The 22,691-nt window shown below is 42.1% G+C and overlaps 2 protein-coding genes across 12 annotated transcripts in view; one reads left to right on the top strand and one right to left on the bottom strand.

Moving 5' to 3' along the window:
* Positions 1-10,269, top strand: part of Elp4 (elongator acetyltransferase complex subunit 4) — a 196,543-nt gene extending 186,274 nt beyond the window's left edge. Inside the window, exon 11 of one of the 2 annotated variants that reach the window (XR_005091368.1) lies at positions 9,849-9,890. Coding sequence is in view for 1 of the 2 variants with exons in the window: in XM_028877860.2 (XP_028733693.1) it covers positions 9,849-9,980 (132 nt within the window). In the remaining variant the exon portion in view is untranslated. Of the gene's footprint in view, positions 1-9,848 lie in introns of both variants that reach the window. The other variant, XM_028877860.2, reaches the window with a different exon arrangement.
* A 5,494-nt stretch (positions 10,270-15,763) lies between these two features.
* The window catches only part of Pax6 (paired box 6), a 28,468-nt gene continuing 21,540 nt past the window's right edge, over positions 15,764-22,691 (bottom strand). For all 10 annotated transcript variants that reach the window (XM_028877868.2, XM_028877867.2, XM_028877866.2 and 7 more), the window contains 6 exons: positions 21,118-21,276; positions 20,572-20,654; positions 20,214-20,364; positions 19,983-20,098; positions 17,382-17,532; positions 15,764-16,729 (listed from right to left, as the gene is read on the bottom strand). In XM_028877868.2, the coding sequence (XP_028733701.1) occupies positions 16,644-16,729; positions 17,382-17,532; positions 19,983-20,098; positions 20,214-20,364; positions 20,572-20,654; positions 21,118-21,276 (746 nt within the window). In that variant the 3' untranslated portion in view covers positions 15,764-16,643. The remainder of the gene's footprint in view (positions 16,730-17,381; positions 17,533-19,982; positions 20,099-20,213; positions 20,365-20,571; positions 20,655-21,117; positions 21,277-22,691) is intronic.

Below are 22,691 nucleotides of genomic sequence, written 5' to 3'. Positions count from 1 at the left end.
TAACAGAACATTGGGGTGAGTGAAATATTTGGAGGAACTGGAGGGCATTGCCACCAACTGGACTCCAGGAAAACAGGAAGGGGAAGAGCTGGGAGACCCCACACACACACACTGAAGCTACTGACTGAACACACAGCTCTTTGGCCACAGCCTTGGGGCTAGCAAGTCCTGTTCTCCACTGCTTCTTAACCCTCAGGAAGCAGCTAGCTGGACACTTAAACACTGGTTCAACCTCTACTTCCACAAAGGCTTCTCAACACTTAGGAAGCCAGTATCTAGTCACTGAATGCTGATGCCAGAACAATCATCTCTGCATCAGTGCCTGCCAATTGCAGTAGTTAACACAGCAGGAAAACTGCTCCTGCTTCTCTTCCACCTTCTAAACCTAGTACACAGATGTATGGAGTTGGATAACCCTCATCTACATCTTTCCAGCCCTGCTATGAGGAGGGAACACCAGAAGGCAGTTTGAGTGGCTACCAAGGGCCTGCTCTAAGACTTGAATCTTATTTCCTGGGATCTCTTTCATTTTATAAGTAGCTACCTGGGCACCACATGAAATAATAGGCTTGAATGAAATAAGCACCCCTCACCTGACCATTTTCTGGCTATGCCCTTAGTGAAGGTCGTTAAGAAGGCTTGGAGGCATAGACATCATTGTCAAATGTTGCCTTCCCCCCCCCCACCTCCAGTGCACAGGTACAAGAACATCCAGGTGTTTGCATACTAGCAAGGCCCTGAATTACCAAGCCTTTGGTTGAGACAGTGAGGTCTAGGCAGGGTACCTCCTTTAACAGAACTATAGTCCCTTCTTGCTAGTGCTCTTGTTCTAGCATAATTTCATCTCTTTATAAAGTGGCAAGAGTCAACAGACACACCTGTATTGTAAATTTTTTCAACATTTCATGGTGAGCCACTGATTAGAAGTATAAGGTTTGCCTTCCGGGTTATCACAGATATGATAAGAAAAACACTCAAAAGCTGATCTTTGACCTCCCTGCCTACCTTCCAACCACTAAATCAAAGTATATGTATATCACAGAACTTGGGTATTATATGTGTCATTTGCCAAGATCTATATTACTAGGGTGGAGGTTACGCTGTTGTTACAGTGATCCACTGAAGGTGCCTTGGATAATGCAGAAGTCTGAGTCTCTCACATAGACCAAGTTGGGCAACCCAAGCTCCTAGACTCATTCTGTCATTTTGCTTTGTTGCCCTTAGCACATAGCTTCCATCTTTAACCAGAATAGCCACTTTAGCACCTGCCCTTAAGTCTGTGTGTCCGCAAGTGAAAAGAAAGAAGTTAGGTCTGTCCTGAACATTTTCAGAGCCTAGAGCAGGAATGCAAAGAAAGGACAGCATAATTATGCTGGAACATTTTGAAGTTGTCAAGCCATTAAATATGTCTCTCTTCTTTCTTTCAAAAATATACTTTTCTTGGAATTTAGGAACAGAGTTCTGCTTGAGAACATGGAACAGAGAGAAGTGCTGTACAGGCCACCTCCTTTCTCTTCCTACAAATGAGACCACTCATACACTGGTGCGGACCTAGCTTACACACTGCCTACTCACAGCCAAGCCTCTGCTACTCCAGGAACTTCAGAGTACACACATACAGCACAGTGCACTCAGGAGGAGACAGACCTAAAAACAAGAATTGTGCAGGCTTTGTAGGCATCTGGACATAGAATTCAGGGTTTCTGTGCCCCAAGAACATATTCAGCAAAGAAAAATACAGGTTTCTTTTTGTTTGTTTGTTTGTTTTTTGCGTGGGAATGGGGTTAACAGAATCAATCCAGGCTGGCCTCTAACTTTGTAAATATCCAAGGATGGCCTTGAACTACTGATCCTCTTGCCTCTGCTTTAAGAGCCCTGGGGTTATAGGCATGTGCCACCCCCAGCTATGAGATTGATACCAATTCTAGATGCACACTGCATTAGCCCCCTAATTCCCCAGTCCATGGGAAAGAGTCTGGCCAGAGGAGAGGTAGAGGAGGGGCCTTCTTGGTGAGGTTTACTTACTAAGAGGGAAGGGAAGGTGGCAGGGCCTACTGCCTTTATGAAACCTCATCCTAACACTAACCATGGCACTTCTGCCCAAGACAGAGTGACCAAGATGCAGTCACTCAACCTCATCTATTAGCAAAGGAAGTTGGGGAATGCAGCCTTTATTCAAGGAGGCCTTGTGCCCTTCTAGTATTCAAGATTCTCTTACTTTCTAAAGAGAACAGATACTGGGAGTGAGCTAGCAATCTCTGCCTTTCTCCGCAGACACATGCCTTTTCACAAATCACACTTCTGTTTAGACAAGTAGGTTCTTCACAGTCTGCTTTCAGAGAGGTGAAGCAGATTTGGAGGCAAGACAATACTGTCAGTTATAATTGACGGTCAAAATAATTGCACACCTGAGCATTTTTCAATGGGCAGCCAATATGCAGTGTTCCAGCTCTGAGATGTTGTCTAATTTTCAGATCAATCAAGAAAAACCAAAACTAAATGAGTTTCTTAATTCAAAGAATAGTGTAAAAATATGACACTAATTGAAGAAATTTTAATCTTAAACCCTGGGAATGAATTGAACCTTAAGAAAATTTAAAAAACAAAACAAAAGACACTTCACCATGTGCAGCAGACTACTTTCCAAAAGTACTCAGCCACTACCAAATGAACACTTGCAAATCCAAAAAGGGGGATTAAATGGGGGGAGGGGAAATCGTTTCTGGCATTGTTTCCACTGGCCAAGGTGGATATGAGGATGGTGTAAAATTCATGAAAAGTTAGGCAGAAGTATACCACACTGTAGTATTTTAACCAAATGTAAAATACTTGCAATATAATGTTACATTATAATAGTATAATCATTGTTGAATAATATAAATGTAAAAGAATAAAAATATAGTAACTGGAGGTTGGGGAAATGGATCAGTGGGTAAGAGCACTTGTCTTGCAAGCGTAAGAACCTGAATTCAAATCCCAAGCAGCTACCTAAAACCCATGGCTGCATAATCCTGTACCTCAGCTCTGGGGAACAGAAGCAGGCAGATCCCAAAGCTTGCTGCCTGGCCAGCCAACCAGCCAAATTGGCAAGTTTCTAGTTGGGTGAGAAAGACAAAAAAAAAAAAAAGGTGGGAGTCACAGAAGAAGGCATCTGCTGTCCTACTCTGGCTACTCCATGCACACACACTCACATGCACACGCCACACATATACCAAACCCCACACACAGTAATAATAATGTAGTTACATAATAGCATGAGACACTGGCATTCTTAGTAGCTGAAACAACAGTCTGAAACTGTAGAATAATGATGAGTGTATCAAGCCTGCTCCATCCTCTTCCCTGTACCTCTATTAGGAAATTCATCTCTCCGCTGAAGAAAGGGAAGTCTCCCTACAAAATAGAACAAGAAAGCGTTGCGTTAGCCTCCCTCATGCTAGGCGCATGGGGGGATTAGATGTGTGTTTTGTTGGTCAGAAACTGAAAATGGAGCCCCAAGCAGTGAGCTGTGGTCCACTGCAATTATGTGTCCCTGGATGCTGATGGCTTTGCTATGCAGCCTTTCTTGTAACCATGGCATAGTGCTGACTGTCTCCTAGTATGCTTGCCTCTCAATATGCGTTTGTTCTTCCTTCGATAGTAGTAAACTTGATCAACATTTTTACATACATTTAAGCACAAAGCCTCTTTTACAGCTCAGTCTGTCCATGTCTAAATTTGGGTTGTGTGTAGAAGTGACATGGCCAACTCCCAGATCCTGTCTTTTTGGCCACATTTTTCCCCACTCAGCATCAGTCTTGGAGCCAGAAGTAGATCTCCTTATTTAAAAGGCAGACCTATCCTTTGTGCTCAGAATTGCCTACTTATGGGAATACAATGAAGAATAAATACACTTCCACCTTTTAATAAAATATATTTATGGCCGGGTTGAGGTGGTGCTCGCCTTTAATCCCAGCACTCTGTGAGGTCAAGGCCACCCTGGTCTACAGAGCAAGATCCAGGATGGGCACCAAAGCTACACAGAGAAACCCTCTCTCAAAAAACCAGAAGGAAAGAGGGGGGGGGGAGGGAGGGAGGAAGGGAAAGGAAGGAAGGAAGGAAGGAAGGAAGGAAGGAAGGAAGGAAGGAAGGAAGGAAGGAAGGAAGGAAGGAAGGAAGGAAGGAAGGAAGGAAGGAAGGGAAAAATATATTTACTTTTTGTGTGTGTGTGTGTGTGTGTGTGCGCGCGCGCGCAGGTTCCTGAAGAGGCCAAGAGCATCAGATCCCCTGGACCTGGAGGTTGTGAGTGGTGACATTTCTATCTTTTTCAAGCCACTCTTAGAACAAGAATGCCTCTGTAATGGCTCCTTAGCCTATGCTCTACTTCATTGTATCACACGAGTATGATTACAGAAACCAACAAGCGCTCTGCATGTGAGGGCCGGCAGAGCTGAGAGACTCTGTAAGGGAGTGGGATGGATGCTTGCTGTTCATTTGTTTCCTCTCCTTTGTGTGAGGAAGGAAAAATAACCATTAAAACCCCGGTGGAGGAGCCTCCTATTCTGACATTTCCCTTATTCGCCATTTTGTCAGCAGTGAAGACATGTGCAAAGACAGATTTTTTAAATGAGGTGGGTCCTGAACTGCGTTCTGTGTCACTCACTATTCTGTTGCTGTGATCAAACACCATAGCCAAGGAAGCAAGAGTGTGAGTTGGCTTCTGGTTCCAATCATGATGGCAGGGAAACAGGGCAGCGAGCTGTAGGCATAGCAGTTGGAGAGGGAAGCATGAAGCAGAGGGGCAAACTGGAAGGTAAGGCATTTACTTTCAAAACCTGTTTCCAGTGACACTCTTCCTCCAGCAAGGCTGAACCACATAGACTCCCCAACAGCACCACCAACTAGGAATCAAGTGTTCAAATGCCCAATACTATGGGAAGCCTTTCTCGTTCAAACCACCATACTTTCCTAATACATCCATGCACTTTGACACTGGCCTAGAAGCCAGGCAGGGAATTGTGGGTGCAACTTCCTTTATGTTTATTTACAGAGCTGCAATGGAGGGGGGATAATATATACTAAATATTGAAGTTCTGCTTATGTTCTGAGACCCAGTAACTAAATTGCTGTCATTTATAGTTATGTGTAGTGAGTTATACTTCTAGATTCACTTTGTAAACTCACTTGTTTTTAGCATGTTATACTACATGTATTTTTTGAGCCTCCTGAAATCTATTTTTTAGCAAAAGGGGTTTAAATATGTTAGTATAGTACTTGATAGTCCATGAAGTATCTGTACATGTCGTTTGATGTCCATGGCCGTCTTGTGAGGAGACAGTTGTTCCTTCATAAGCATGAGCACACTGGGGCTTTGACAAGTTATTGGTTTATGAGAGGTCGCCCTAAAAGTGAAGGACAAAAGCAGGAATCATGTTGTCACTCCACCTCCATGCCCAGAGCTCTTGCACCTTGACTTCTGCTTTGTCTCTGGCAGGGCCCTGGACACTGGGGCAAAGTGACAGATCTTCAGTTAGGGGACCAACATAGACCCCCGTCAGGTATGAACCAGTTTCCATTCAATTTCTTAACGTTTAAAAGAATATGAAAATATTGAAAACTATTCTGAAAGATTAATGTCCCATGGTTCTGAGCAACACAAACTGGCTTTCCAGGGAATATGAGAAAGTTGTAAAAGATGTAGACAAATCCCTGTCCAACTGCTAAGGGTTAAAATGCACTCCATCAACTGTTTTCAGAAAAACAGACAGTGCCTGGTGGGGTTTTTTTGGCAAACTATGAAAACTATAAGTTGACTAGACCGACTTTAATGGTATTTACTCTCAGTTTGCCTCAAGTCCGGATGTGATCTCCATTAATTACTTTGGCCCTTCTGTTTGGGGATTGTGGGTGCTGAGCACAGGTCTGGCAGTTGGGGAGAAAAAGAATTAGTAAGGGCACCATTAGGACAGGAAACCCCACTCTGTGTGTCTATAGGATCGGTGTGTTGCTGGCCCAGAAGGGACAGATAGATAGTGGCTATGCCCAGGAAAATGGAGAGGCGGGCCTTTGGGAAGGACTTCAAAGTTCTGTCCTCCTTGGGATGCCCTAGAGCCATGAGCAGTCGCTTCTGCTGCTTGGCTCTAGCCTTGGCTTTCTGTGGAATGCAGATGCCTTTGGCAGAAACTCCTGACCCTACCAGAGTGTTTTAGTATGCTCTTTCCTCCCAAACAGTGGCAGGAGGGAGGCCATTGAGCACATCAGATCCCTGCAAATTCCCCAATTTCCTGTGGGAATCATGGGAGTTTCTATTTTCCCATACCTTTCTCTACCCATACAGATATGGTACTAAGACAAAAACTAGGCTGCCAGCCAACCAGAGACCTATCCCCTGCCTCATCTCCACAGTCTTTCCCTCTCCAAATCTGAGGAAACAAAATTAGATGGAAAAAATATTCAGCTCAAGATGAAAGATCCACTTTTGTTTTTGCCTTTGCTCGGGTATAAAAACAGACACATGAATCGTCTGGTTGGGTTTATAATATTGAGACTCATTGCATGCATTCATCCTATTCATTTTTATTTGAGTCATTTTTATTTAAACTGTTATTCAGTGAAATTCAACATCTAAAAGTTTATCTATGCTACAGCCTTGCTGTTTGTCATAAAGAAGGTCACCATGCAGCATACATTTTCAGAAGACAGATCTGGGATGCAACGGCACCTGAGCATTTACATGTCAAGTGTGTGCAGGCTTTGGAAGCCTCCTGGGAGAGCTCCCTGACACACCTGGCGAGGCTGGAACCTGAGCTCCTCTTCACTGCTTCACATCACACTGATGTGGTACACAGGGGAGGCTTGGACAGAGAACAAAACACTCTGCTCAAGAATTTACATTGCGTGGTGACCACATTCAAGAAATCAACAAAAGCAAGTGAAACCACACAGAGGCCTGGGTTTCCTGGCCCTCTTTGGGCTTTTTCAGAGGACAAGAATATATAACCAGCTTTGCAGTAAAGTGTTTGGCTAGGAATGATTACTCATATTACCCCAAATATTTATGAATATTCATGAAGTAGCACATGAATAATATGTGACTTTTCTTTTATTCAACCCAAAAGATTTCCAGGCATGTCACATGTCACTTTTTTTCCCAATGACGGGCATTCAGCCAGTTGGTTCACTCATTGCCTAGATAAAGTGGGGAGAGAAAAGTGCTTAGGCAGTCACTAAGCAAATAGTTGAGCTCCTAAAACATATTTGATTTTGCTAGTCCTGGATAAACTGCACTTGCTTCCTGCTTAGATTAGTCATGCAGGCTGAGACTTATATTACACTGTTCCTGCTGCTTGTCGAATCCCATTCTCCTTGTGAGAACTGAGGCCATCACTGAAGAGCCCACTCAGGTCCCATCTCTGTAGAGCTTTCTCCTCTGCCTTTCTTGTATCCATAACCCAGAGAGCTCACTCACCCTGAGGATGATTTGTGCGCTCGCCTTATTTGTGGCTGTAGGAAACTGGGTATGTGGAAGGTGCTATGCTCACTTCAGATTGCCTTCCAGATTCTGGTTGTTGAGTTGGCTCCATAAGGCTACTTCTACCATTTGGTAGGTTCCAGTGCCACCCGAGTGTGCATGTGTGCACACAGTAACTCTCTGTAAGTTTCAGATAACTCCAACCATGCATGTGTGCTGCTCATTTTCCTCTGGGCTCATCAGCAACAACTCTGAGCCCTTGGAGTGAAACACAGATACAATTAAAGATCACTTTTCCTCCTGCTTCTTCTGTGGTCAGGGACTGTCTTAACACTGCAGAAATACTCGTAGCCTCAGACCCGGGCGCCATGCTTCCGTTTAGACTGCTGAGCCTGTCTTGGTCTCAGTTCTGCTTGAAATCTTCTATGGAACAAGCTAGAGTACAAAGAACTGAAAGAATTATCTGGGAACAAATAAGTCTCATCTGAGATTCAAGAAACAAACACTTACTTAGTAAGCGTCAGGCTGAGTGTTGAAGTGAAATGAAGAGTTCTGTGTGAATGTCCCAGGTTTTCTGACCTCCTTCACCTGCTTGACATCTTTGCTGACCATGCCTCGGTTTTCGTTTGAAATGCATTTGTATTTGAGACAAACAAATCCAGGAAGAACCTTTTCATAAATTATCTCAAATGTCTCTAAATATTTTGATTATTTACACACAGCTTGTGTTTACATGACAACAAGGAAGCCTTTCATCAGGAAAGCATCTAGCAGGAACATATGCTTGTGGGCAAACATTTTGACAAAAACCATCCTAGCCTTTTTTTTCCCCATTGAAGAGAGTCTTCCAAATGAAAGTCCCAACCAGGTTGCCTATGATGAAACACTAGCCTATCCTGCCTTGCCTGTGGCCCTGGCCTCCTGTTTTGTGCCTCACCTAACAGAAAGAGTCATCCTCTATCACCCTAGAGGAGTGGTTCTAAAACCCCTGCAGATGCCAAAGGCTGTGGATACCAAAGCCCCTCCTAGACAATGGCATAGTGTTTGTCTATAACTACACATATCTTCCTAGAAACTTTAAATGACCTATGGACTATGGTAATACCTAATACAATGAAAATGCCCAGTGAATAAATGTTTGTTATATTGAATAGAGAGTAATAATGATATAAAAAGTCTCTGTGTGTTCAATACAGATCATTTCTTTTTTAATATTTTCCAGCCGTGTTTCTTCATGTGGAATCCACTGATCTGGAAAGTCAACTCCCTCCTTTAATTTTGATTTTTTTTGGCAGGGGGGGCAGGGGAGACGGGGTCTCACTATGTCGCCTTGGCTGGCTTGAAACTCATTTTGCAGAGCATGTTGGCCTCAAACTCACAACAAAGATCCACCTACCTCTACCCCCCAACTCAATTTTTATTTGTGTGGGGGGGGTGATAATTAAAATAATTTTATATTCCTTTCTCTCTTTTTTGGAGGAGTGGGCATGTGAGGTAGGGTTTCTCTGTGTAACAGCCCTAGCTGGTCTGGAACTAGCTTTGTAGACCAGGCTGGTCTTGAACCCAAAGATCCAACTACCTCTACCTCCTAAGTGCTGAGATTAAAGGTGTGCACCACCATCTCTGGCTTTTATCTCTTTCAAAAGAAAAACATTGTTTTAAAACTGGAAGTATCTTTTTCTAACCACAGTAACATCTGCAGTTTTGGCTGTGGGGTAGGTCTGCTTAAGTGAGCTTGCATCTGGGGGAAGATAAAAGCAGGAGTTGGGTACACAAAGCCAACCCCGCTTTTGAGAGCCTACTCCAGTGCTCTGCTCCGAGGCAAACCTGTAGTCAGAGCCATGGCTGGCTCACCTGTGCACAGGGCAAGCACTGCCGTCCAGTAGCATTGTTCTCGCTATGCCAACACGTCTGTGACAATGTCAGTTCCTAGAAAAAGTATAGTCAGGCAATGGAATCAGCAGTCAACTTACACACAAAGAGAAGCAAGCATCTGTAGGACTCCACCATTCCTGAAAAGCCATAGTTGATTAAAACTATGTTAGGACCCTGGCAAAAACAGAAGCAGAAAATTGTAACTTACAGTATTCTTTTCAATTTGTGCATTTGCATGTTTTCATTCCCACCTAAGAAAGAAAAATCTTACTAGATTTGGTTTTGGACTCTGAAGTCATTCCACTGAGAATCTTGGTCCAGTTTCTAACAGTAGCTGTAATTTGTAAAAACCTACTAAGAATGGAATATGAAGATAATGGGCTCCGTCTGAGGAATTGTTTTAGCAGAGATTTCATATGCAAGACTAAATGCTGATCAACAGAGCATAATATTGTATTCTGAAGTGTGTGGGGAAAGCAAAATTAATTTTTTTCTTCTTTCCTTCTCTCACAATGTACCACAGCGACTGCATTTGCCTCCAGACTTGTCAGACACAGTGAGCCGTTCAAGCAAACAGGATCTGGCAGACTCTGCCAAGCTGCTGGGCCCAGGCTGTGGCATGATGGCCGGAGGCAAGAAGCACCTGGACTTCTAGGGAATCCTCCTTAGTAACTGCATGCAGAATTATCTGACACCCTAATTATGATTGCAAATAGCTTATGTAAATATTTTTCTTAATGATTTGACCCTCCAGTCTTTGAAAAACACGGGATTTCAAACGGAGCCACGTTCTTCAGTTTGGGTTGTTTCATTGTTTGTTTTTTCCACCAACTTTTGTACAAAAACAATAGAGCAGAAATACCATCATTTGACATTTAGCTGCTGTTGTGTATTTTAAAATACTAATTGATTTTTAAATAAACACCAAAAAATACCCCAAAATATGATGTGCCTTAGAGTGGTCATTGGTTCATGTGGACTGGAGCGATAGAGTGATGGTGTCGTGAATGATGGTGATAGACACGCTCACCCACAGAGTGTAGAACAGGAGTTCAAGCTGTGTGGGATACATTGCTCTATGTTTCTGGAGAAGTCACCAAAAACTGCTAAGCCTTTTTTGAAGAATGTTCTGTTTGCTAGTGTATGAAACAGTTTGTATTTGTGCATCCTGCCATTTCAAGTGACGAAGACCAAACAGCTGTATTGAGGGATTTTGTCTTAATTACCCCACACAATAGTACACACAGAACCTGATGGGTGGACTGCTGTTCTAAAGTTCTAAATAATTGACATCGGTACTGTGAAATTCTTTCAACAGACAAAATCCAAGATTGAAACTCAAGCTGGCAGCTCCACTGGTGCTGAGGTCCCAAAGATGTGTCTTGAAGCCCGGTGCGCAGGTTACATAATGTGGGTCTGAGAAACCGTGAAAACCTGAAAGGAACTCAGACTTCCATTGTGTCACCTCAACCCTTTGTTAACCATGAGCATTGGCTGAGCATGCTAATGAATCTCTAACCATGTAGCATGTCTTGGGAACACAGCATATGGAACAAGTTTTCATAGACCGCACTAGGGTTTGGTGTCATAGGTCCATATTCTTGAAGGGTTACAAATCATAGGTACAAAGTGAAAGTTAAAAGGCAACTTGCATGTATTTAAAGACTCAAGTGTTTTAAAAAGATGTTGGCAGAAATTGAATTTCCAAAATACATTTTCAAATAAATTAGAATATTTTGAAGCACCTTTAACTAACATTTTAAGCAGTTTCCTTTTAATATACCACAAATTATACTCTATTTGCTCTTGACAACATTGGAGAAAACAAAGACTAGGTTTTTAAAACTGTCTAACCAATATGATGAATGTCAGTCACTTAAAAAAAAGCCCACTGTAGCATAAACACACACTGTATACAGCTCTTATTCAGAATTAGAATAATTGAATCAATGACAGTGATTTGCCAGGATGTCAAATCTCTCCATCATACCCTGTCACTACCAGTTTATTTTTTGTGATAAAATCAAAAAGACAACTATTTTGTCACCACGACTTCATTAGCACTAAAAAAAATCAAGTTGATTCTTTTTTTTTTTTTTTTTTAGAATGTCTGGTTTATTTTTTTCATACCTTTTAATTCTAAAGAAGCAAATTCTTCCCCATTTTCTTTTCAAAATAAAGTTTCAGAATTAATCTGTCAGTTAAAATTAAAGGGCTTTTATATTGAGGAGAGGTACTTTTAAAATTTAAAACAACTTCAAAAAATTGATTTCCTCCCTAGATAATAAATCATGTTGCACAGGTATCCACAGAAGCCCAGCTGTCCTTTAACAGATAGTGAATAAACTGAAGTGAATGTTTAATTGTTATAATAACTAACCTTTCTCTTACCCTGTCGTGACTCATTTTACACAAACACACAACAGCACAATTATATGGCATTTGACTGGAAAGAAAGTATGAAGCCATCAGATAAGTAAATTGCTTATAAAATACTTAATAGATCATTGGTTTGCTTTGCTTCTTGGCTATAGCTATAAAATTAACAGCCAACTACTAGTAGATATGCACTTTACAAATAGATAAATGCCCTAGAAATTGAAAAGCACATTTGAACCCTTGGCTTAAACAGAAATTAAACTTTTCAAACTCTTAAATAAATAGAGTAGCTGGCTTTCCAAAAATACTACATCCACCACTTTGTCTCAGATTTCCTCAGCATATTTTAATAATAGTAATAATAAAGAAGAAGAAGCTGCTGATATTGGAAACAGATGTATGGTGCTATTTTGTTTTGTTTTCCTCTGATAAAAACCCATTCTAAAAATATGTTTTCCTTCATCTGGAAATTATTTGTTCTCTATTACCCCAATAACTTCCTACATGAAAATATTGTTTTTCAAATGCTAACATATAATATAGCTCTGTATATTATATGCTACTGTATATATGCATGTACTTCTAATGTATTATGAAATGTATACTCTATTCATAGATTTTAACTTGTCTGGAATATAAATACTTAACACTGTCAAATAGAATAGCTGTAATATCTCTATATCTTTTCAATGTGTCCAGTGCATGAACCCCACAGCCCTTTGTGGTAGTCCTAATCCTTGTGCTAGATCTGCCTTTCTTTAACATGAGGTCAATATTTTGACTCCTGTAGATTACTCAGGTATAGGGCTCTGAGACTCTCTGGATTTCTTGTTAACAGCCGCTGAATGAGATCACTTTTCTTATCTTGTTTTTTACTTATTTTTTAGCACTACCCCCAGGACCTTCCTATACTAACACCAGAACAGATGAAAATGCTTCCAAAGCAAGGGGTATTCTGCTGTTGATTCCCCGTCTTTTCATTTTAATGAATGGGACATACGCATATACCTACAGCAAGGGTATGTGGGGAAACCCCTATCGATTAAGCCCATTATTAATGTCATCTCTAAGACATCATGTGACTATGTTCCAAAGATAGTCACCATTAGCAGTATTCGAATTAAGCAATATAAACTCTAAAGATTTACACTTTGAACTTGAAAAATGAGCAGTTTAGTCATGTATGACCAAGGCCAAAAAAAAGTTATTAAAAATGAGAATAATGTGTATTTGCCATCAATAAAATCAATATAGAGACCACCTCCTCAAGAAAAAGATACTTTTTCTTGAGAGCATTAAGGCCCAGAGCACAAAGGCATGAATAGAGATGATCAGTGCCATCCTGTGACAGCAAATGCTTGCAGAACAAAGCATTAATACCATAGATGTAATTTTTAGGAAACCCAGTGATCTTTCATTTAAGCAGGAAGAGGAGATGATGTACGCACCATTGAGAAGCCAGTTGTTCACCACCTTGTAAGAGTTGTTGGAAGGGCCGGGCGGTGGTGGCGCACGCCTTTAATCCCAGCACTTGGGAGGCAGAGCCAGGTGGATCTCTGTGAGTTTGAGGCCAGCCTGGGCTACCAAGTGAGTTCCAGGAGAGGCGCAAAGCTACACAGAGAAACCCTGTCTCGAAAAACAAAAAAAAAAAAAAAAAAAAAAAAAAAGAGTTGTTGGAAGGTACAGCTTTGGGGGAGGGGAAATCCTTGGAATTTCATCACAGTACAAAGCAAAGTTGCTTTTACCTACAGCAGTGGTTCTCAACACGTGGGTCGAGACCACTTTGGAGGTTGAATGACCCTTTCACAGGGTTCATTCCTGCATATCAGATATTTATATTGCAGTTCATAACAGCAGCAAATTACAGTTATGATATAGTATCAGCCATAATAAAATTATGGCTAGGATGGGTCACCACAACCTGAGGAACTATATTGAAGGGTCACAGCATTAGGAAGGTTGAAAACCACTCATCTAGAGTGATTGAACTCTCCATTCACCTGATGTCGCTAAGTCAGTCAAACCTTGAGATAAAATGTAAGCTGTTTGCACAGAGGATGTCATAAAACTTGGTCTTTGTCCTGGAAAATGGCACTAAAACATCCCTGCAGATTTTCCATTGCCAAATCTATAAATATACCTGTCAGTGAATCAACAAATGAAAATGATTACTGGGAGTCAAAAGCCAGTTCCTGGGCACTGGGACCACGCAGCCTAGGATACAGACAGCTAGCTCATCTCTCTAGGGTGCATGTGGGCAGAAGGCAAGGCTGTTCTCATCCTGTTCAACCAGAGGCTTCCACAGCTGAGCATCCCCCCTTCAGGATCTACCAGGCTGGGCCACTGCGCCCTGGCAGTCTTGACCCTCTGAGGACTTGTATACGTGCCCAACTGCACACATCCAGACCCTCAGTTCTCACAGCACTCTCAGATCTTACCCCCAGAATTCCATGTGCTGTTGTTCTCTGTAGTCTGTGTACTCTACTCAGCAGAGCCATGGGCCAGCACGGGCTGCCTGACCCCAGCCAAAATCACAGCCAGTTGGAAACTGCTCTTTTTTTTTTTTTTCTGAGGAAGAAGTAAGGCAGCCAGCAGTGGCTGCAACCTAGCCCTTTTCTGACAGTTCCCTCAGCACACGTCCCTCAGGGAATGGAGGCTGCAAAATGTCAGGAGGTAGAAATGTCTACAAGGGCGATTGTAGCAGTGGTGTATAGGTGCCAGCAGGCAGTGCAGGCTGACATGGACAGTGACCAAAAGCACACACACAAAAATGGCAAGCCAGTTAAAATGGCCTTCCGAACATAAAGCAACTCTGCTAAACTAAAACTGATAGACCTAAGTGACCTGTCTGGAAATAAGACCTTAACTACCAAATGAGAGATGTTGAACTGCAGGGTCATATTGAAATCCTCAAATCATTTATTTCTTATGGGGATTAAAAAAAAAAATCAGAGTTCAAATCCATGGAAGTATCTTTTCCCCCAAACATTTCTCCATGTTTAAATATTTTAATCCAGACAGTCAGGACCCACACACATACACATTTTTCATTGAAGTTTACTGGAGAAAATATGTCTACTTTGACTTAAGTGTTGCACGGAACAGACAGAAAATAGCAGGCAGGCCTTTCTCTAACCAACAAAGGCTTATTTTGTGGGTTTTTTTTTCCATCCACTGTTGGGCTCAGGCACTCCTGCCCTGCGTGCCGCCACTTTAAACATGATCAGATCTGTGCTTCTTTGCAAATAACAACTGACCAACAATGGGCCCCACTTCGTAGATTTGGGAATGTTTGGCTTAAGCCGCCAATGACTGAAGGCCTTGAACTCCCACCGGCCCGGCCAGTCACAGTCTGCTTTGTTGTTGTCTGTTGATGTGTCTGTGCTCAGCTCATTATTCCTCGACATGCAACAGTCCCCTCCACCCTCCAGCCATCCACAGAGGCGCAGAAAGCAAGACTCAGATGGGAACAGCCGTAGGGGGTCAGTGGGACAGGATGCCTCTTGTGCAAAGAGGAGGGAGACAGGACAGGGAGAAGGGTTGTCTGAGAGAGGCAACAGCTTGCAGAAAGTCTCCTTTAAGAACTCAACCTTTGACTATACTTCAGTGAAATTACTGTGGAGATTGGCTGCCCAGTTTGAAAATGCCAGCTTCAATTCAAAACAAAACTCCTAGTGAATCGCTTGTTGCATTTTTTTTTAAAATTATTTCTACACTTTGATCTTTTAAATGAAATAAATGGATAAACTGGAAATATTGCCATTTTTCTGCACATGTTGTGGGATGCAAATCCACACGGCTATAAGTGATTTTTCTTTCCCCTGATACGTTGCCAACTCCTGATGTCTGTAAAACATCAGGCTATAAAATGGAGTGTGTATGAACCTAAGCATTGATTTAGGATGTTAACCTAATGGGGAAACAAAATTTGTAACACCACACTATAAGGTTAAAAAGAAAATAGTGTAATAAAGAAAATACAAAGGCTTTGGCATGGTTTTTACAATCAACAATGGTTAATTTTGATATGTATTTGTGAACAACTGCAAAACACTTAGGTTTAAAACTCTTGCAAGCACTTTTAATTGATTAGGAATGAATTCTAGATGCACAAAATGATTGGACTGTGAACAGTAATACAGCTATATCTAAGAACAATTAACTTTTGCTGGCCAAGAAAGAAACAAATGATTGCATGAAAATGTGTATAAAACATCTATAGAGTATTCTTGTCAAATATAAATGAAATTAACTTTATTATAGAAATCATTCTGAGGATTTCTAGGGAAGACAAATACTTACATTTTGACATAAAACAAATTGGATTATATCGAAGACACACTCTACCTTAGCTATCAACTTCTCCTTGAATTTATATCTTACCCCTTTTTGCACATAAACGTCATCTGTTAACAACCTTTGGAAAACCAACAGATATTTCTTACATATATCTAGTGTGTGTTGTTCCAGGTTTAATTATATGCAAAGGAATGATACAAACTTGGAACATCAGTCCATAAACTATGAACAGATGGGTAGAAGTATTCGATATATCTTGATAAAACTCTTAAATCCATGGCAAATCTTGTCAATCATGGTTTCCTTTAAACAACCACATGAGCCAACACAGATCCAAGGTCCACCAGTCTGTGTTGTTCTTTTCTTCGTTATAACATACAAATGCCCATTTACAAATAATACACCAAAATTAATAAAAGTTTGGATACCAAAATGAAGATTTGTTCCAACTGATACCGTGCCTTCTGTATGCAAAGGTCCTTGTTTCTAGTCCATTCCCAGGCTCCAATACAGGACACAATTGCAAAGTGAAGTGCTTCTAACAGCCATTTCTCTTTCTTTCCTGAACACCCAACTGTTGTATCCACATGGTCACTGACTGAGTGAACACAATTTCCTCTCTTGACCACGCTCGCTCTCTTTACTGTAATCGGGGCCAGTACTGAGACATGTCAGGTTCACTTCCAGGAACTTGGACAGGGACCGACACTCCAGGGGAAATGAGTCCTGTAAATGAATAAAAAAAAAAAAAATACAACCACAAGGGTAGACTCGAGAAGATGACACACAGTCTGAACTTTGTAAAACTGTACACTTCATAATACTTCTTTTCTACTTTATATTATAATAAAAAAAAACTTTCAATCATTAGAAAGAAAAGGAGACCTTTTGAAACTAGAGACTGTGTTCACATATACTTCATGAAACCCAAGTCAACCTCCCCAACGTTGGAAGTTCATCAGTTCTGCCATCTCTGGAGGACTCATGTGGTACCTCCTCAGCCGGCATCAAGAAACTAGAAGATGTGTAAGTCTGCCAATAAGCACCCACATCAAGCTCAGTGGGCCCTGTCAACTGTCCAGCTCAGGCATAGATGTCTTCTGAAAATTTGATCTTGGGCCTTATCTTCATACACGACTTCTGTGATCAATTCACCAACATAAATGATGTCTCTTTTGTCTATATGGTGTCCACTCACTAACTTAACCGAATTTCCCTTTTCAGTCAGTTTTCCCTAAAGGCAAGAGCAGTATAATGTTCAACACACCCCTTAAAGCAAGGCCAAAAGTTTCTTTTCAAGTCAGCTACAGGACAATACAGGTCATCGACTGGCCAAAGGGGCCCGGTAGACCCCTCTGCACAGCTACAGAGAGCTCACCTGTTGAAGTGGTCCCCGAGGTACCCATGGGCTGACTGTTCATGTGTGTTTGCATGTGCGGAGGGGTGTAGGTATCATAACTCCGCCCATTTACCGAAGGGCTGGTGGGTAGCATGCAGGAGTACGAAGAGGTCTGGCTGGGAACTGGGGGCTGCCGGGAGAAAGAAAAACCTGTGATTACTGGAACCACACCACACAACCACATCCTGGGATTCCTCCTCCCCAGGGCCTCTGCCAATGAGCCTGGTCATTACTGATGCCTCTTTGGAATGTACTAGAATTCCATATAATGAGTCCAAGCTTGGTTCTTCATCATCAGTCACCACCAGAGCAAAGCCACCTGGGTGACAAATTTCTGAAACACAGTAAATTCAAACAAACGTCTGGTTTTGGCAATCTGCACTATGTTTTACCTCTGCTGGAGTTACTAGCATGAGACATTCTCTCTTTCCATAAACCTGGATCTATTTGAGAATGCTAAGATCCCCAAATTCCATAGTTCAACTGTGGGGCAGAAAGCAATGGAGGAACTCTTTGGAGAGTTTGATGTAGGGACCTTGGGAACCTTCCAGTGCTGGACTTGGAGGATTAGAGATTTTTTTTAAGACACAACCATAATAGAGTCAGATTAAAGAAGTCAAAAATGTCAGTGAATGAATGTAACTTCAACACAACCTGAGAATTAACTGACTTCTTAACTGACCCAAAAGTCCTGATTGAGTCTCATCCATAAAAGTGTGTTGCGGTCTTTTAAATGGAAATGTTAAAGAGATAAATCTTTCTCAAAACTGAACAAGAAATAAAGGAATATGCAGATCCAGGATAAACCCGGCATGGGAGCCCTCATGGGTTATTTGAGATGAGACAACTCCTGAGGTGAGCCAATCGAGGCCTAGTGTCAGCGACAGCTGCTTTGCTCTGCAAATGCTTGACATCCCCAGATCCTCTTTCTCAGAGACTGACACCCGCTGAAGGAAGTCCAGAGGAAGATGCACAGTCTTTGTAAGACAGAGGATTTTGGTCAACAGGATGAAGCCGCTGACAGAGAGACCACCCCTCCCCATTACAAAAAAGGAATTTTCTCTTAACTGTAAAATCACAGATCATTTTTATTTTCTTTGTTTAATGAAGCCACTTACTTTTGTATCTGTACAATTTTTAAAAGTCCATGTTTAAAATAAACTAGCCCAACATATTTCTTTATATGCAGAAGCAAGCTTAATATAATCAGGCATCTATCTAGTTATTTCATTTTGTTTTTTCATGTGCACATTATATCACCGTCACAGAAACCTAGATGTTGCTATAATATATAATACTGCACAGTGCACTCAGTGGCCTCGTTAAAGTCAGATGGTGACTGCTCATGTCAAGTTTAAAAAGGCAAGCAGGCCTAAAGGGCCCTGCTAGGATTTCAGCTTGCATTTGTTTCTTATTCCTACAATCACTTCCTCTAGGCAACCCGACTTCTGGAAAATTCCAAGATAGTTATAGCAATACTAACTAATGGACTATTGGTCCCTTCATTTACATCAATTGTACTATGGCAAATAAAAGCAGACGCAATAGAAAAGAAGCATGTGAATAAGTCCTCTGGAGTTGCCGATCTAGCTGTTCCAATATTAATCTGAAGACTGGGAGACTTTTATTTTAATCTGAATTCCAAACCTGGCAAAAAGATGTTCAATGGAGAATAAACAATCTGTGTAACCCCAGAACTGTTTCCAGCAGGGGCTCTGCTGCCAACCTCATACAATCAGGCCGATCTAACTATTGGTTGCACAAGCAGGAGACTTAGGAACACTGATGGAGAAGACCCATCAGAATCCCCCCAGCAAAAGTCCCCCCCCCCGGCAACAAAGGTCTAGTACATCCCAGAAGCCCTGTACAACTAACATTAGAAAATGCCAGCTGAATCCAGGACCTACCCCTAAAAGCACAGGCCAGGGTACTGAGAATGCCGTCCGCTTTCTAGGCAGCAAGGATTACCACCAAGCTGTCACAGCATCTACAGCTGATACACATTAAATGTAAAGCAAACACTTTCTATTACGTGTTTATTTTTAAATATAGAAAGAACTAGTTTCCTTCTCGTAAATGTATTTCACCTGTGTAAAGAGGAATCTCACTTCTCGGTCCCCTTTTTTCTTCCTCACTAGTTTCTTACATGGACCAAAAATAATCCTCAATATACTTCTGCTGATTCTGTATTTATTAATACAAACATACTAACATAAACACAAGTTTTTACACACGAGCATCTTAGTATCTTATGTTATGCCATCATTATTTCTGCTTTGTGGCACATGCTTCATTGGTACCCAAAACAGACTTCACTGCCACCCAGAATTACCCAGCTAACATGATGATAAAAGGCACATTAACTTGGCTGAACAAATCGAGTGTTTGTTTTTCAAGGGCATGAATCAATCAATCAGGCAATCAATCAACTCGAAGAGATTGGATTGACTGTCTCAGAGTTGACTGGTCAAGCCAATCACTGTCACAGGAAGGACTCCCAAGGGGGTAACCGCAGCGGATGGGGTCTGCAAGCCCTAACCCATTCCTTGTCCTGTGCAGCAGGTGGCCAGCCTCTCTTACTTGCATAGGCAGGTTGTTTGCCATGGTGAAGCTGGGCATAGGTGGCAGAGCACTGTACGTGTTGGTGAGGGCGGTGTCTGTTCGGCCCAACATGGAGCCTGATGTGAAGGAGGAAACTGCAGAGAGAGAGAGAAAGAGAAAAGAGGAAGATGGAAGGTCGTCACGGGATGAGGGGGAGCCCAGGGCAAACAGACTTAAGAACATTTCTTGGCAGTTGGCATTTCAAGTTACCAGGTGTGGTAGGCTGCGGAATGGGCTGGTAGACACTGGTGCTGAAACTGCTGCTGATAGGAATGTGACTAGGGGTGTTGCTGGCCTGCCTTCTCTGGTTCCTCAGTTTTTCCTCTCTTCTCCATTTGGCCCTTCGATTAGAAAACCATACCTGGAAATGCATGGAACAGGTTGGTTAGCCCTGTGCTCCCTACAGGCTCTGCCACCAACAAACACCCCTCCATTTCCACCATCCTCTGTCCTAGGACAAGAGAGTCTTTGCAAACTGACCCTGTTACTAGCAATATAAATGACTGGTATAGAGACAAGGCAAAGTATAAGACTGACAATGCATAAAACCAACATAGTCCCTGGGTACCTGTATTCTGGCTTCAGGTAGATCGATTTTGGCTGCTAGTCTTTCCCGGGCAAACACATCTGGATAATGGGTCCTCTCAAACTCTGGAAGAGTAAGTTGGTTTTATATGTTATTCCAGAACTACACAGAATATTTGAATGCTGGATCAAGCTGGCTTTTGTGACCCCACTACCATCTCCTCCAAACAATTTCCTTTCAAGTAACTCTACAGTGTGTTGACTGTACTTGAAAGAACTTTCCCGCCAGACTAAGTGAAGTTTTCTTTGGAATGACATTCAGTGACCTGAGACAGCCAGAACATCATTTTCTTTGTATGTCAGAATTTTGATCTTTCAACTTACTGGTATGTGAAAAGAAAGAAAATGTACATACACTTACACACCCTGAAAAGATGTCCAGAGGGGAGGGGGAAGACAGAAGAGCAAGGGGTGGGGGGGACTTTTCAGTCTTCTATGCAAAGGACCCGGGCTAAATTTAGCCCTTTGTGCTGTTGGCGTGGCATTTACTTGGATTTAAGGCTTCTCTACTTTGAAGAATTCCCATCACCTTTCTCCAGAGCCTCAATCTGCTCTTGGGTAAAGGACGTTCTATTTCTCTGCAGCTTCCGCTTCAGCTGAAGCCTCATTTGAGCTTCATCCGAGTCTTCTCCATTCGAACTGATGGAGTTGGTGTTCTCTCCCCCGCCTTCCTGTTGCTGGCAGCCATCTGCAACAAAAAGAAGAGGACAATAAGAGAAACTGGAGTGACATGGGGGCTCCTAATGGGACTTGGTACAGTTATAAAACCCAAGGACTGGCAGCCTGAGTCTCCACCAAGCCTTGTTGAAGTAATCAAGTGTTAGCCTTCCTTTAAGGACACTGGTACCTGAGTCGTTTTCCTTTCTGGTTTTATCTAGATGAGACCTGACAGTACTCTCACAAAGCAGCATTTCTGAGAATGAAAAAGCAATCCAAAAAGTTTCCAGGCCAAATGATATTCCTCTGCTGCCTCCTCACTTGCCTCCCCCAGTCCCTTCACCCTACAGAAAGTATTTACCTAGGGCTGTTGGGGAAATAGAGTGATGTGCAAGATTTCAGCTGATCTATAATCAGTAATTCCTATCTAATCAATTAGATGTTGATAGGTTTGTAGAAAATGCTATTAAGAAACCAAACCAAGCTTGTAATCTTTAAAAAAAAATATTTATCTAGTTTTTATTTGAATTCTGCACAGTCAATTTCATTTTAAAGGTTGTGAATTTAGAAGTGCTTGCATTGTTCTGCAGTTTTATTCAACCATTGTGTGAGTGTGTTTCGCCCTGACACCTATTACGAGCACAGCTGTAATTATATCATCACCAAGAACAGGCTATAATTGCTGAAAATGGAATTTTATATTTAGATAAAAGGACTGTCCATTCTTTGTAATGTGTTGCACCAGAGAAAAGTAAGATTTCTTTTAAATTTTTAACGTGTAATTTTAAAAAAGAAATCGTGGAGAGTTCACTAACTAGCTAAATATGCTATGCTGCAGCTGAGTCCTTGGCATATCATTTAAGTGGTACATTTTTAATTAGGGCATTTCCACCACTTTTAATGTAATTTCTATCATTAAACAGGGAAAGTTTCATTGTTTTCCCTTGCGCTTGGTGGAGAGCTATGCACTTGGGCTAGCTGGCTCTAGCCCGTGCACCTTGCCTGCAAGGCGGCAAGCCTGTGAGAAGGGAAAGATTCCGGCCCTGGCTGGGCTTCCCAGGGCACTGGAGGCTGAGTCTTGGGTCCTGAGGCCTGTGGCCCCGACGGGATACCAACCGGGACGGTCCCCCTCCCTATCCTAGAAACTTGGCCAGTTTGGGGGGAGGGGCTGCCAGGCCTCTGTGGGAATCGACTTGGCCAGGAATATCATTTATAACCGGGAGACAATAGGCAGCGCCTTCAAAGAGTTCAGGGAATTGTGACAGGATCTAGTGGGATCTTTTCAGGAACTTTGAAATGTTTTAAAACCCCAACTTTCTCCCCCATTTAAACAGGCGGATTCATCGGCACTGGCCACCATATGGGCCCTTGGAGATCTATTGAGATGACCACCAACACTTGAATAGCGAGGGGCTGCTTTTCAGCACCACACAATGCCCCGCGAGT

This window comes from Peromyscus leucopus, chromosome 4 (genome assembly GCF_004664715.2).
Source record: "Peromyscus leucopus breed LL Stock chromosome 4, UCI_PerLeu_2.1, whole genome shotgun sequence".
Taxonomy (NCBI): domain Eukaryota; kingdom Metazoa; phylum Chordata; class Mammalia; order Rodentia; family Cricetidae; genus Peromyscus; species Peromyscus leucopus.
Note: the sequence above shows the minus strand (reverse complement) of the source record. Positions and strands in the feature narration are given on the sequence as shown.